The sequence below is a fragment of the Manis javanica genome, chromosome 2, assembly GCF_040802235.1.
Source record: "Manis javanica isolate MJ-LG chromosome 2, MJ_LKY, whole genome shotgun sequence".
NCBI lineage: Eukaryota > Metazoa > Chordata > Mammalia > Pholidota > Manidae > Manis > Manis javanica.
This window is the reverse complement of record NC_133157.1, coordinates 149,522,580-149,538,950: the sequence shown is the minus strand read 5'-3', so window position 1 is coordinate 149,538,950 and position 16,371 is coordinate 149,522,580. Positions and strand designations below refer to the sequence as shown.

General features: G+C 44.2%; 1 protein-coding gene across 8 annotated transcripts in view; it reads right to left on the bottom strand.

Moving 5' to 3' along the window:
- CHD7 (chromodomain helicase DNA binding protein 7) overlaps positions 1–16,371 on the bottom strand; it is a 203,138-nt gene that overhangs the window by 8,239 nt on the left and 178,528 nt on the right. For 7 of the 8 annotated variants that reach the window (XM_036998009.2, XM_036998005.2, XM_036998010.2 and 4 more), the window contains 14 exons: positions 16,010–16,120; positions 15,715–15,920; positions 12,846–13,045; positions 12,537–12,696; positions 8,500–8,589; positions 7,933–8,036; positions 6,461–6,590; positions 5,994–6,066; positions 5,787–5,841; positions 4,857–5,085; positions 4,387–4,595; positions 3,592–4,263; positions 2,538–2,698; positions 226–453 (listed from right to left, as the gene is read on the bottom strand). In XM_036998009.2, coding sequence (XP_036853904.1) covers positions 226–453; positions 2,538–2,698; positions 3,592–4,263; positions 4,387–4,595; positions 4,857–5,085; positions 5,787–5,841; positions 5,994–6,066; positions 6,461–6,590; positions 7,933–8,036; positions 8,500–8,589; positions 12,537–12,696; positions 12,846–13,045; positions 15,715–15,920; positions 16,010–16,120 — 2,628 coding nt within the window. The remainder of the gene's footprint in view (positions 1–225; positions 454–2,537; positions 2,699–3,591; positions 4,264–4,386; positions 4,596–4,856; positions 5,086–5,786; positions 5,842–5,993; positions 6,067–6,460; positions 6,591–7,932; positions 8,037–8,499; positions 8,590–12,536; positions 12,697–12,845; positions 13,046–15,714; positions 15,921–16,009; positions 16,121–16,371) is intronic. The other variant, XM_036998008.2, reaches the window with a different exon arrangement.

Here is a 16,371-nt window from a genome sequence, read left to right as displayed (position 1 = left end):
AATTCCAAAAAAGTAATGAGTGAAAATTGTATCTGCTCTATGGGCTGGCTTGCAGAAACAGAGAACAAGCAGCTTAAGGAATTAAACATTCATGACTGGTGAGAAGCTTTGAGCAATAGCAGCCATCTTATTTCTAAGCAGAAGGAGGGTAACACAGTTTCCTAACTGAGTGAAGAATTAGAGAGCTTCCTTTTAAACCGCCAAACACAAGCTGCTCTAACTTACCTTTGACAACTGAGGCGAAGTGTGGAGGTCCTCGCTTCCACTGATGCTAGCTTGGCCAACCATGGAGAGCTCAGCGAAGCTCCTCTTCTGCAGGGGACTGTCCATGGTGGGTGGTGTGAAACCCGGGATAAGGCCCTGGAAATCAAACATCTGGCGCCTATTTACTGGCCATTTGCCTTTCAACACTGCTTCACAGATGTTGTCTAATCGGTTTATCATTACTCGATCCTGGAGGGAGAAGAAGAGTCACACAAAATTGTAACAAAGACCTGGTGAAAACTGCTAGAGAAATATTTCCACCAAGATGCTCAAAAACATAAAATGTTGAAAAGTCAACAGTATGCAAAACATAAAAGAAAACAAAAAACATGCAAGGAGATAAACAAAATCTACTCAAACTGCTCCTCTCATGGAAGGTCCCAGGGTGGCCCCAGGACAGAAAACTTAGTATTTTTCAGTTGCCAACACTGAATCACATAAATTAGAAAACATTACAAATCATAGGGGAACGTCTGCAGTAACTACGGAGCCCTGCATTTAGCTTCTTGATGCTCTGGTAAGCTTCAGATCCACAGGCTGGGTTGCAGTCTGTCCCAGGAAATGGGACATCATTAGCGTCACTATTAATAAAGTTCAGCATTATGAAATGGGCACCAACCTAGGAACACCTAATGAATGTCAATTTGCATTCTCCACTTATTACCACTTCAAACTTCATTGAAGCGTGTACATTAAAAATTTCTAATTACAGCTCTTAGGCCTGGTTTCCACAGATTAAAAGTGCCTGCTATGAAAGACCTTTTGACTGATCTGGGAAACTCCCTTCTATACTCAATAAAGGAGATTAGTGTAATGGGGGAAATAAGCAGGGATACAGAGAGAAAGTTATCTTTGATAGTACACTCTTCAGTTAAAAATTTCACATTGTTTCTTACACAACCAACACTATGCAAGAGCAATCTAGGGATGAGTCAACTGAAGCCGCTTCAGTGTTGCTTGGTTTAACCAGACATCCCTGTTATGGTGAACAGAGTGATTATTTCCCCACCCTGAAAAACAGGCCCAAAGCACATAGGGATTTATTACAAAATTATGCTAGTTAGCCAAAAAATAATTTCTACTTTGCTTTTGGTTATAGATCACTGCATTTGGAATTATCTCATAATATATTGGAGCAAATGGGCCAATAGCCCACCTTTCTCCCAAGTTAAGGAGACTGTAAGTTTCCAAATATATGAAGTTGTCTTAAATCTGAAAGTTCTGCTTCATATTTTAAAAAATTAAAGCAACAATTTTTAAGGTCCACACATTTTCCCTTGTGCACTGTTAGTGGGATTGTACATGGCTAGTTACTATTGAAAACACTACAGAGTTTCCTCAAAAAATTAAAATTAGAACTACATTATAACTCAGCAATCCCACTTCTATGTATGTATGTCCACAAGAATTAAAGCAGGATCTCAAATAAATTAGTTCACCCATGTTATAGTAGCACTATAATAAGCCAGGAGGTAGAAGGAACTCAAGTGTCAAGTGTCCCCAATATGGATGAACAGATAAAGAAAATGTGGTGTAATTATACAATGGAATATTATTTGGCCCTAAACAGGAAGGAAATCCTGTCACTTGCTACCATGTGGATAAATCTTGGGGACATTATGCTAAGTGAAATAAACAAATCACAAAAAGACAAATATTGCATGATTCCACTTACATGAGCTATGTAAAATAGTCAAATTCATAGAAACAGAAACTAGAATAGTGATTACTAGGGATTGGGGGAAGGGAAGGAGATCTGTTTAATGGGTATAAAGCTTCAGTCATGCAAGATAAAAAGTTCTGGAGATTGGTTTCATAACAAATGTGAATATACTTAAAACTACTGAAATGTACATAAATTTGGTGAAGATCCTAAATTTCATGTTATGTGTTTTTTACCACCATGACAAAAACAAAGTCCACACATTTTATTTTGCCAAAGGGTGGGTCTGTTGAAATAATAATCTATAGATTAAACTGGACAACATTATTACTAACCTAAGAAATCTTCTCAAGGAGCCACAGATCTATATGAACACTTCTATTTCTTACTATCTTTTCTTCATGTGATTTTCCTATCCTATTATAAAACGTATTCTATAGACTTTTTACTTTGGGCTTTTCCAGATCATTCTTTAAGACATAAGAAAAAATCTACAGTCTTCATCCACTACATCAAAGTTTACCTTAAAATTAATTAGCGAATCCCCCTACAATAATTTCCTTCACTGTTTTTTTTGTCAACAAAACAAAATACCAAAGAACCCACCAACCTTAGGCCAAAATGAGAAGGCAAATGTTCTTTCATGAAGGAGCTGAGCTACTGAAGGGTCCCCATCCTCCATGTAGAATCCGTCTCTGGTTTCATCCCTAGCAGTGCTCACAGAGGCATTGCTTTCTTCGTCGAAATTCTTCCCCCTAGAGACAGCTCCTGCTGAGAAATGAGTTAATGTGCATCACTCACAACCAGTCTATGACTGAAACAGAAGTTTAGAGATGACATGATGAAAAATTTGAATACCAATCAGCTCCATTTCACTGAGTAGCTACTATATGGCTAGAATGGTGTCAGGCATTTTACAAATCTTGTCTTAAAGCTCTCAATGGTCCTTTCATGTAGATAGTGTTATTTGCATTTTATAGATGAAACAGCAGAGATTTAGGGAGGTTACACCACTAGTCATCTGACATCCTGCATGTAAATCTCAGAGGAGGCTGAATGACAACCAAGTCTTTCACTCAAGAGCCTATGTCCCTCCTCACAGGGAAAAGGATTAATGCATTGGCTCACGTTCAAAGCTCTAGTTCCAAAGAACAGAATGGTACAGCACCTTAGTCCACCTTGGTTCTACTCTGTGCCAGGTACAGCAGCCTAACTGTGACTTAGAAAGAAACTGGTTGTTTTCTAATTCTATGCCTACCCTTTACTTCTGAACTAAAGCTAAATAAATTAAGCATTGTTTGTGCTAAAATAATTACCAGTATTTACTCAGTGAATGATTCTTCTTCCTCACATTTAGCCATCCAAATTAAAACTACTTCTCAATATGCTCCTACTCTGAAGTTAACTGACCCCCATCCTAAATCCAGAAATTGTCACGTGTCCATAAAACTCTTCTGAGCTTTTAGGGTGTTTGAAATACTGCTTACATCCCATATCAGAGCAAAACATACATCTAAGCATACCCCAAAATGAACCCTTCACAGAAGAAAATGCACACTAATCTCCCTTCAAAATAAACACGAGCTCTCGTCATGTGACATGGAAACACAGTGTGTCACTACTGCCACTGTGTTGGGGGCAAGGCTTGGAGGGCTGGGCATTACCTTCAGGTTGGGAAGACTCTTCCGACTTATCATCGTCCTCCAGCTTTTCTTCTTCGTCCTCTTCAGAACCTTTTTCTGAAATAGACTTGGGCCCTGAGACTGCACTGACCTCCACCCCTTTCAGCTCACTTCCCACAGAGCCAGCCTCGGCCTCACAGCCCTGCTTGCTGCCCTTCTCCCTGCCGTCCGGTCCTTCTTCCTCTTCCTTCGCCTCAGGTTTCTCTGCAGCAGCTGTGGTTCTGGGCTCCTCCACTTTGCCTTCCATTTGTCCCATCACCTTCTCATCCTGGACGTGGGTGGATGAGATGACTGTGGGCGTCTGGCCAAATCCAACAGCCAGTGGGTTCAAGGAAGATATGTTACCTGCCCCTCTGTTCTGAGCAAAGCTTTTGTGTGCATCCAGGAAGGACAGCTCTGGGTCATTGAGGATGTGATAATCCGTCCGGCTGACCCCATGTTTCGCAGCACCAACCAGCAAGTCTCGGTCATGCCTTCCACACTCCCACCACTCGGGCAGCTCCAAACTCGGCTGGCAGAGCTTCAGCCTCTCTCCCAGCTGAGGGTGGTGAAGAACCTGCTCGCGTATTTTCCGCAGCAGTTCAATGCGGTAGAGAGTTCTGGAGGCACGCTCTTCTGTGATTGGCTCAATCATGGAGGAGAGGTCGGGTGATTCTGCAACAGAGAAACAACTGTATTTACTTAGGAAAAACCCAAGTATGCTTTAAATTGTTCACTCTCTTATTTTTCACTCTATTGGCCTTTCAGTATAGAACTTCTGTTACCAAATGAACCTACCATCATCTGGCTTAGTGGGCATTCGACACACCCGCCTACACATGGCCACAAAACAACTGAAGTATTTCTCCAAACTCTCATCAGACTTTTTGTCAAGTCTGGCAAAGGCTCGAAACTGATTCCAGTCAAACTGCTGTTTCATGGGGTCAAAAATAACGCCAAAAGTGGACACCACACGATAAAAATCAGCCTCTTCTCTTCTTGTCCACCTATCAGAAAAAAGACATTAGCTTGGATTGCACTTGGGGATGAAAGGCTTAAAGCTTATTATTATTCCTTCAAAATAATTCCTCTTTTCCCCTAAACTTAATACATAGTACTTATTTTGGGGGGTGGGAGACTGACTGTTTCATATACTGAGGCTCTCTGACAGTCATTCTCTCAGATGGGATTCCTGCCTCTTGCAGACCTAGAAGAGCAGGGAAGAGAGGAATGTACCAGGAGCTGAGTAAAACCCTGAAGAAACTCACTTCTGCCGTTTCTCAGATATGATAGCTTCCCTTTCCGCTTCCAGGGCTCTCACTTCCTCCCGAGGCCGCCGTCTGCGCCGGTCAGTCTTCATTAGGGCCTCTTGCCTCATTTGCTGCCTTTTATAGCTGCGCTGATAGGCAGTAATGAGCCGGCGCAGACGGGTAGTCAGGGTTGAGGTGTTAGGCCAGTAAAGTTGGCCTAACTCAGCATTACTCTCACTGTGCTTGCCTAGGGAAGTGGAAAAATATTGTTGAAATGTGTAGCTGCAATCTTGCAATATACAGGATTTTCCATCAGAACAAGATGACTCATTAACATTCAAATAACAGTAGGAGAGAGGGCATCTTGGTGCCCTTGTTTTTAAAATAAAAATAAGGAATAATACTAGTATGAAATTTATATACTATTTTTTTTTAACTCCTCGGGGGGAGGGGGGGAGGGAATGATTTATTTTTCAGTTTTCCATAAAGAAACATACTCTATGCCATGACCTACATTATAAGGGGGCTCTCCTGTGATATACTGAGAATAATAATCTTGAACATAAAAAATTTTCACATAATTGTTAGCTAATGGTTTTACATTATACAAAAGGTCAGCATTCCATAAACTGGCAGTATTTCAGATACTTAGTAAATGCTCAACTCTCAAGAGATGTTTCTAAAGACACCAAAATGTTCTAACTGGTATAAAATAAATATATAAATTATCTTAATTCAGAATGTAATTATGTTATAAAAGAAATTCAATGTAATGAAAAATCAATGATAAACAATACATAAAATTATTTACAAAAGGAATGAATCAGGTTGAAGAAATAACATTTTAAGATGCTCCCATCACAAGGAAGCCGAAGCCCCTGCCTGATGCATGAATGTGCCTGAACTGCACACATTTGCTGGGTTCCGTGGGCTTTTATGCAGCCTAACCTGTGGTGCGTATTTCCATGGATTCTTCCTTATCTTCTGGAGAATTTGCAAATTCCTTAAAAGCAAAGAAAAAAACAGAATTATTTTCACTTGGAGTTTTATTTTGCTTTACCTTTTAAAGAAAAGACCATTATCTATAAAGTTTAACAAGTCTTATATGGGCATATATTAATGGTGCTGTTAAAGTCAATATACTCAAGTTCTTACATCTATTTCATCCTTGAATGGCGTTCTGGTTGGTTTATATTCTGGGTCTTCATCTTCTCTATCAAATTCTCCCCTATATAGAAATTTAAAAAATGTTTAAGTCATCCTTATAAGCAGAGACTGAAGGGGGCTTGGGAAGGAGTAATAATCTGCCCAATGCTATTTTTAATTCTGGGTTGGACATCAAAAAGGATTCTATCATTATTTGAAACGTGTAGCTATCAGGGGAGGCATGAGTGTGTTGAAGGGACTGTCATTATTTGGAAAAGACAAACAAATTTCAGATTATCTAGATACTATATTGTGTTTAAACAGTCATTATGATGTACAAATCTACTATACTGGTAAACATCACTTAAGTTCAAATCAGATGCAATGTAATACACAGTGCAGTATAAGAAGCAAACTGTGCCAATAGATGTAATGCTGACATAAAGTTTATTAAAATTTTTAAATGTCCTTCTTACCCGTCACCACCATCTGCTAGCATGTCTGTTCCTCTTTGCTCTGCAGCTATGGCCTTGGCATCGGGCATGCCAACTCGTTCCAGGAAGCACAGCGCAGGGTCAGCTCGCATAGAATTGTACTTCTCATAGCCTGTGTCGTCCCCACCAGCCCAGAAGACACACACAGAAATGAGGAAAGGCCCGTCACTGACAAAATCACAGCACTGCTGCAACAGGCGAAGCGTGCTTCTCAGTTGAGATTATCATTTATGGTGCACTTAAATGAACCATGTTTTAGTAGAGCATTCTATGGAACACTCACTCCAGGGCAGATTTTGGGGGGGCAAGTTACATTTCAGGTATGTTATCAGGAAAACCACAAATACTAACAGCAAAACAGGTTCAGAATAACTGCAAGACCCCTAGAGAGATTTTTTACCCTATTTTTCCCCCAAATCTAATTTTGCTTGACATTTAAGCCTTCATAATGTTCTTTTACAACCTCTGCAGTGTACTGAGTCCACCCTATCCTCCTCGTGAACAGTGTACAGCTTCACTCCTGCAGGAACTTGCACCACTGGCTGAAAATCCCTATCTTCCTAAGGCCAGCGAACCTGTCTTATCAGGTTTAGGATGATGCATGTCAGTAAGATGACACTGTTCCCTCTATGGTTTTCAAACTGCAATTTGCTTTTTGACTGCCCAAGTTGACTAGATGGAAAATGGCAGATCCCAACAGTGCACTGCGGGAAAATGATTTTTAGGCTGAGCTCACAAAACACGGCTGCAGTACATAGGCAGAATGGCACAATTCAATTAGGATGTGTACTACACCACACCACTCCTAACTGCTGTAGAGCCGCAAGCCAAACTGTAATCATGAAAGGTTTTATAAGCCATCATTCTCCCCTTTAGTCAGGCTGGGCTGCTGAGAATACCTCCACGACCTCCAGAGAACCAGGATTATAATCAGGAATCGCTCACTGTATATATCATGCCAGTTCTGCATCCCTAGCCTTTCAAAGTTAACAAGGCTGCATCCCACTCAGGGGAGCCGTGAGTTCTCAGCACTGACATTTGTGAAATATTGCTTGGAACAAAGCCCAGGAGGCACTTGTACAGATTAATAGCAGAGGTTAAGCCCACCATCCACTTTGACATGGGCTGGCAGAGCTAGCAAGGGGAGCCATGCTGGAAGCAAAGTTTAGGGAGAGCTATAGGACAACTTGGCTATTATTAAAACAAATATGGTTTTCATTTTATTTACAGCCAAGAAAGAAATGTTTTCTTCTCAAATACTCAACAAACATTCGAAAACAGCATCTGATATTTACAGTTCATATTAGATTTTTAGTACAGGAAAATGGTACACGCCAAGAGTCCTTTGGAACTATCCTCATTAATATTATGACTTTGGAAAAGAGTATGCAAAGAGCACTAAATAAAGACAAAGCCACACAGTCAAGATGTGGTCAAACAGACACATCACTTACCATGTTTGAACACTCCGATTAGGAGGGACTTATCTGCTTCCTTATCCCACCAATCTGTGGGAACTTCAGCATGGAAAGGGTCTGGTATCCACACATCAGCTTCACTAGAAAGACAACCATTTATATAATACTTAAAACATACACTACTACTAAACACAAAGTCTGTGTAACTAAAGACATGATACATGTACCCATGTACCCCTTTCTCATGATAAGCCTCTGAGTGTGGTGGAGAAATAAGCAAAGATTACAAAAAAGGGCAGAAGTCAGGCACTTCCACCATGGTCAGAAATGAACTTTATCACAAGGTGTCCCATTTTAAAGGTTATCTTGCAACACCAGTCATTTAGTTTGCACCATGTTTTATACACACACGTACATACAAACCAGCTTTCCCCAATTCTTGTCACATCTTCAACAGCTCACAGAATCAACATTACGTTCCAATGCAAAAAAAGGAGATGCACCACTAATGTTTTAGGAAGGTTGTGAAACATAATCCATGATGTTTTCCAACTGCCCAGATTATCACAGAGAGGTACCGAGCAAATGTGCATCTGAGCTAACCTTGAGTCAGCACCATCTAAGATCTTATCTGCCTGGTCTCCTATGACTTCTTGTCTTAGGTAGTACAGCATGCGGACGCGCAGCAGGACCCTGGAGAGGAAGACAGAGGGGGGAAAAGTTCTTAACTTCAGGACTGTTTGCCAACAGTGGCTTTTGGCAGCTGCTGCTGTTCATCCATCATCCTGCCAAGGCTGATTAGCCATGCTGTATGGTAGGCTTGAAGCGTGACAGATGGTGGCACATAATCACCTCTGTGTGGTGCTTTCTGCTGGCTTCCAACAGGCCTGCCTGGCAACCGCTCACACTGCACAGAGAGGGACCGGGCTCAGCCCAGCCCAGGCGCACTTCATTTGGTTCTACCTAGCGCAGCTTGTGAAGTTTAGACACGTACCCCACCATTGCCTCTGAAGTATTGAAGCAAGTTTGTAAACAACTGAGCAGATGGCTTTCAGTAACTGTTCTGCTTCATTATCTCATAAAATTTCCTCAGCTGCTGCCTTAATACCATTTTTGGAAGCACATCAGAAGTTGTAGGAATAAACGAGATATAAAATCTGGTTTTACTACCTTACAATAAACCCTCAATATGGAATGTCAGGTTTTTCAGATTATACAACTTTGCTTCTGAGAAAGGAAGATGGCAGTGGGGGTGGGACACGGGGTAGGTCCTCACTCTTCTCCCTTAAGGAATATTAAATGTTTTTTATTCCTTCCAGTTTATATTACTTGGAAGCCTAAGTTATAGCTTAAGAAATGGTAATAAAATATCACCAACAAGATTAAAATGTGTCCAATTCATTTAAGTTCTTAGTCATTTTTAAGGAATCAGTCTTAAAAACCCACGAAATTCTAAAAACTGGATTTTTAATCTCACTTGGGATTTTCTCAATGGCTTAAATGTAATTGTTTCAATAAAGCCCACCTGGTAACTCACAAAGACCTGTGTCTACTCCGAGTCCAGCATCTCCTGTGGACAGCCCCTTCTGTGCACTCAGGACTGGTATCTGAAGACTACCTCCTTGGCAATGAATAGATGATAATACCAAGTGTTATTTTCCTGGCTGGATAACCCCATCAGATGCCACAGGGCACTTCACAGCCAATGCATCCCACTTACATATGCTAGCTCAAAGCCTGTGATGAAGTGGGGCAAGCTACAGTGTCCATTTTATAAATGTGAACATTGAGGCTAGTTGAATACAAGGGACATACCCAAGGTCACAGAGTTACCCAGAACACTCCACTCAGGACTGGGCTTTCTCACCCCGCCACCTCCCACCGTCTCCAGGATGTTGCAGATTGACCCAAACCGACCACTCCTGACCATACCAGCACCCAGGAGGCGCCTTCCTCTCCACCACCAGGTGTCTGGCCAGGAGGCAAAGTGTGAGGTCATACATATCTGAATATGCTTCAAGGAGAGCAATCATTTGGGACACCTTATTTTTATTTTCTTAAGATTTCTCTCTTTGGTAAGATTAAAAATGGGCTGTGCCACATTGAACTGGCAAAAGAAAAGTAACAGTATGGGCCTCTGTGGCTGGACCTGTTTCTTCTCTGGTTAGAGAAGAACTTGCAGGCCAGGGTCTCCTTACAGAGGATGCTCAGAAAGGGTCGCTCCAAGAAAATACCCTCCACCTTTGGCTGGATTCTCTATTATTCACCAAAACTCAGTACCAGGGCAGTGATCCAAATGTTTCCTTTCCCTTTTGATAGAAGACAAGTTTTCCACATCAGGAAAATTGTCAGTTATCTCACCTTTCTCCTAAATGCAAAAAGTCAAACCAAGGCAACTGGCAAGCTCGGAGTCCCTATGGAACACCGTGGCACTGGCAGGGTGACGGGTGGGTGGGAGGCAGCCCCGACCCTAAGGAGTTTGCACTCGGCAAGTCACAGGGACAGACGGCTAATGGGCCCACAGCCCTCCCTCCCGTGCCCTCAGCTGTTCCGCCATAACTGCTTTCTGGACCAGCAGCCAGTCCAGGGCCACACCGGCACGGCACTCTCCTGGTTGTCTTCTCTTAATCTGAGATGCCTGCTGTCTTTTTCTTTCTCTCAAAACTTTTGAGGAGAACTGGCTGGCTATTTTCTAGGAGGTTCCTCAATTTGGGTCTCATTTTCTCTCTGATTAGTCACAAACATGTCCTCACATTAGATCCTGTGGTGTCTCGGTGCAATCATCTATGGGGAAGACCGACTGCACTGCTTGCTCGTCCCAGAGGAGATGGAAGGCATTGCCTGTCTCCCTCTGAGTCCCTGGGAAAGCTGTGAGGAATACTAGTTACATCTCACATACTAATTAGAGAGGGTAGCCTTGTGGAAATCTGTTACTGACATCAGAATGGGAAATCGAAACCACCACCATCACACTGGGGCCTGGGAACAGGAGCCACCTAAACCCCAGCACCTCCAGTTTGCCTGACTCCAGAACTCAGAAGGCTGTTGACTTCAGGTTCACATAAACCACAATGAAAAAGAAATTTTCCAACACCTACAGCAGGGCAGGATTTTAGGGAAACTATTACCCTACAGCATGTTAACAACAAAACAGTTCCTGAGTTACCAAAGTGCTTTGAGGTAATGGACTTGAAGACAGACTCAAAGCAGAAGAATTTGCCAGTCAAAAATCTAAGAAGAGCAATCAAAGCACCACTGTATTTACAGGGAGGAGGAGAGGGTAGGCTTCCCAGGTGGGCGGGGTGGTCGAGAACAAGGAGGAGCCCTCGGCTCATCTGGGCTTCCTTCCACTCTGACTCTGTCCCTTCACTAGCAGACGGACCTTAAGCACAGAGTCGCCATTTCTTCATCAGGTAAGTGCAAAAAGACAGCACTACATACCTTCGACAAGGCAGACAGATAAGCCATGAGAAGCACTCAGCCCACTGTCAGCAATTTTGTGTGCATGCTCAGACTTGTGTTGCTACTAGTTAAGAGAGGTACACATATAGTTCTATCCTGCCTCCTCCAGTTGTGACCTTGTGGCAGAGCTCTAGGTAACTAACAAGGCAGTGAGCCACAGCTGCGGGGCACGGGGGCAGTGGCGGGGCTGTTTGGAGCAGCACGGCCACACTGCCAATGTGCGCGACACGTATGCTCAGAGCAAGGAAAGGCTCAGAGCATGTAGATGTTGGTTTACTCGGTGGAGAGTTAGCAGAGGTCCAAGCAATGAAATAAAGTCAGATTAGTTGTTCTTTAATTAGACATAAATGGGTTCTGGAAATACAATAATATGATGGTAAGCTCACGGGTGGGAAAAAGAGGATCCAACAACTGAGCTGTTATTAAGCATAAGGTAACAGGTAAAGTCCCCACCCAGTCCCTCTAGTGAAGCAGTCAGTGGAAGGTGGGATCATGTAAAGCACCCTGATTTTCTAACACATACTGGTTAAAACTTAGTTATCTACAACGTTCATTAGCAGCATTACTCACAAGAGCCAGAAGGTGTCCATCAACTGTGCCAGTCAATAGATAAATGGACAAACAAAATGTGGTTTATATATACAGTAGAATATCACTCAGGCATAACATGGAATAGAACACTGGTATAGGGCACAACATGGATGAACATCAAAAACACTGTGCTAAGTGAAATATGCTAGACACCGAAAGACATTGTGTGATTCCACTTAACAGGTACCTAGAGTAGGCAAACTCAAGAGCAAGAAAGTAGAGTAGTGGCTCCTGGGGCTGGGGCTAGGGAGGGGAGCAGTTATCAGTCGATAGGCAGGCACAGAGCTTATATTGGGGCCAGGTTTTGGATATAGATGGCGATGTTGGGTACAGGGCATTTTGAATGCAGTTAATGCCAATGAATCATATATACTCACGGTTAAAACAGTAAAATTGTCTATGTATCTTTACCACAATGAAATGCATCAGTCATCTAAAGCTACACAGTCCTGTGACTTGGCATCATGTTTCCAGAAAAACAGTCAAGTTGCGCAGTGATAGTAACTAGAGTTCTACAGCCTCGGTGACACATGGACATTTAGGAATGCGGGATGGCATGCTCCCGCGCCCACCCTCCCGACACATACTTGTTGCAGTGGTGTTTCAGGTGCTTCCTGTAGCTGTCCTCCTGGAATAGGGCATCTGGGTTGCAGCTAGCCAGCCAGTCGGCATCCTGCACCACCGGATGTGTGCTCTGGGCTTTCACCTTCTTCCCCTTCCTTCCCCTTGGCACCGGGGCTGATAAACCTAGAATCGTAAGAAGAACAGGAGCTTTTTACAAGCACAACGATTGTGTCAGAATCAGGTATTTCGATGTATGAGGCAGGCATATCTGGATGTGTGAGGTCCCAGTGGTGCTGTGACGCTGTGGCTCAAAGCACATCAGGCCAACCTACCCGAATGGTTAACCAATGCTCGTGTCTGGCCATCAGCTGTGGGTGTGATCAGATCCCAGATGAAGCTTTTGATGTTCTCATCTCCCTTGTAATGGTTGAGACAGTACACGAGGATGGCTCTGCAGATGGTTTCTACATCGTGCTCAGTGAGCTGGCGTTTGTAGCGTCCATGAGAAAGGATGTCTGTCCACCGTCCCCAACTGCAAAGCAAACACTCAGCATGCAGATGGTGCCTTTCAGGGTTAGACTTGGGGCTTTGCTTTCACAGGCAAAGAGCAGTGTTAGGGAATCTTGGGTCACAACTCGTTGTATTTTATATCAGGTGACAGGAAAGCCATCCAAGGCATGAGTCAAAAGGCCTGTTACAGAGTGGGCCACGAATCCCCTGCTGCACTGTGCAGGAGCCCAACTGCCACAGAAATCAAGCCAACTGAGCTGGAATAAGCCTGTCAGTTAGATTCACGGAAGGCAGCAATTCTGGGGACATGAGAGCAAGCCGGGTCCTGGACACTTTATACTTTGATTCACACTATCATGGCTTGTATGTTTTAATGCTGACCAACCATTTGAGGTGACAGTGACTCAAAGGGGGTGTGACATCCCCCAAATCAGGGATGCAGTGCTGAGGAGCATGCCTCATACCTCAACCTCAAAGGGCCGCCGTGGTGACTAGCAAGACTGCAAACAGGTTTGAGTTTCCTCTTGAAATAGGGAGTCCCACGTACAGGGGAACCCCAAGGAAAAATGCTCAGCCAACTCTCAGGTCCTGAGGTAAAATGGGTGGAAGAAAGGGCTGTGGACACAGCCAAACAGCACACTGTGGAGCCTGGGCCATCTATGTAGGGTCATAATTTCAGGGAAGAACAGTTCTGTACTCTTCCATCGGGGTGTTGCTGATGAACGCACACCATGGACAGGCAGATGTGTCCAGACTGTGTCTTCCCCAGGTCATAGCTGACTGAGCACCAGGGCGGCACTCAGGAGAGAAGCAAACCTTCCCACTGCCTTCTTCAACAACCAAGAGCTGTGCACAGCCCTGGTAGGGCTGCTCTCCACCCGGCCTGGTCCTCTCTGGCTTCTGTGCCTTCTCTCAGTGCCTCCAACGTGGAGGCGTGGCCCTCACAGGTAGGCCCCTGGCCCCCTGCTCTCCCCACCAGGAACTCTCTTCTCCTCCCTGCCAACACTCCCGCTTGCCCCAGCTAATTCAGGATATCCGTTGAGTAAAAGGCTATACATGTCACCTTCTATGGAATTCCTTCTTTCAGCCCCATCTAGCCCCCGAGCTGCGGGGGTAATACCTGAGCTGTGCCTTAACGGAGCGGAGGCACACCTCTATGCTGCTTTTGCACAGTGCGTCCATGCCACAGCACCATCACAGCTTCCTGCCGTGCCTACCTGCTCATCTGCCTGTCCTAGGGCAGGGGCTGTGACTGTCCTGCTCACAGCTGTAGCCCTGGAGTCTGAGAGTCTCCTAGCACAGTGCCCAGAATACAGCAGGTGTTCAACACACAGGGATGCCTTTGGGAGGAGGGAAGGGCTTTACTGAAAGACAGCATGCCCTAAGCACACTTCCTAGCTTCAGGAGTTATTAATATGTGCCATTTCAAAGGTATCTGCAAAATTCCTAACCTTGATCATTATGTTGAAACATGGAAGCAGGAGCAAGTAGCAAAGGACTTGGGTAGGGAGGGTCTCAGATAATTAGCAGAGGAGACAGAGCTGCTGGCACACAGGATGGGCTTCAACTGTTGACCTTCATTTATACCCCAAGTAATCACAGATGCAGCTCTCACTGTGGGTCCGCTGTGCACACCCTGCCCCGAAGGCACAAGGAAAGAGCCCCTGTCCTCAAGGAGCTGCTCAATGGGACTCAAGCAGGAGAGACCGACTCCTCAAAGGCATGAAACACCATACTGAGGGTGACGGAGAGTGCAGGGAACTCTGGCGCAGTGTGGACACCAAGGATAAGAGCTGGTGGGCAGATCAAGTCGGCAAGCTGGGGGTGGGGCAGAGGGTCCCCTGTGGAGAGACGGGCACTCCAGAGACAAAGTGGTCAGTACTAATGGAAACTTGGATTGCCTGTGGAAAAGGCCAATGAGACAGACAAGGGCCAGGTAAGAGCCCTGTTGCCACATTAACAGAATGTTTGCATTTATTCTGAAACTCATAATGATCTACTGGAAGAAATTCTCAAAGACAGGATATCATCAGATCTATAGAAATATTGTTTTGCTGGCAGTATTTTAAATTTGAGTGCCATTTGCCTACAGTGCCACATTATGCTAGAGAACTCATATATGGGTTCAGATGTTCACTGAGCATCTGACTGTCCAATGCGCCATGTGCAGTGCCATGGAGCTGTGAAGATCAGTTCATTGGATCCGGCCTCTCAGGGGCTTGTAGTCCAGCAGGAGAATACAACACACTCAGAGAACTGAGGTGACCATTCATTTATGCTTTAGATGAGCTGCAAGAGCTTTACAACTGAGATGACTGCCTTTAACAAATTTTTACAGCAGGAAAATATTAGAAGATGACCATGTTTGTAAATTTAAGGTGAAGGTAAAGTAGTAAAAGATTTAATGATTTTGAAACTTCATTCTGAGTTACTAACAATCGAGAAGTACAACTGGTTCTGACAGAACTCCTTAAGGGATGAGCTCGTGCCCCCTCAAATCCATGAGGAGGCAGACAACTTTGAGCACTTTAGCCGAACAACCACTGCCCGTGAGAGCGGCTGCAGAGGCTGCTGCCTGACTGGACTATGAGGAGTCACCGAAATCCAAACACAAATACAGTCTTTCTATGGAAACTAGAATTCTAACATTTTTAAAAATAAAATTCCGTCTTTCCAGTGTGTCTGACTTACCCATACACGAGCAGATTCTTCTCAACTCTGAAGCACTCACTCCTTGCGTAGCCCTGGGACCTGTCCTGGGGCCGCCGGGGCTTCGTGCAAGGCTTCTCTTCAGAATCGCTTTCCAAGTCTGAAAATTCCATCAGCTCATCTCCCTTCACTGCGCTGTACAGCCTGGTTTGCTTCCTCACTCTTGGAGTGTCAATGACCAGGTTGTTCTGAAAAAGACAGCAAATCCATTTGAAGCTTCTGAAAAAGTGGCCCCTGGGTTAGATCAAACAGGGTTTGAGTGGGACCTCGCACTCACCCTCCCATTTAAGGCATCAATGTCCAATTCAGCCTTCTTAGCCCACTTTTGCCAGAAATTTGGATCATCCAAGGAGATATCTGTCCTATTTCCAGAGGCAACAAAACTGGCCTAAAGGGGATAAAATATGCATTACTTTCAGATGTGTTTCTCAGAGGCAAAATGCAAAGACAGTGCCACATAATAAATGTAGGTCACAAAGGTGCTCACATGTGCAACTGACATACAGAGGAGGCCCTAACCAGGTTCAGGCTGGGGTGGCAGTGGGGGTGGCATGCAGGGAGGGCACTGCTGGGAAGAGAGAACAGACTGCAGAATACAGTGCCTCAACCAGATCACCAAAGGCTCAGAGAATAGGAGAG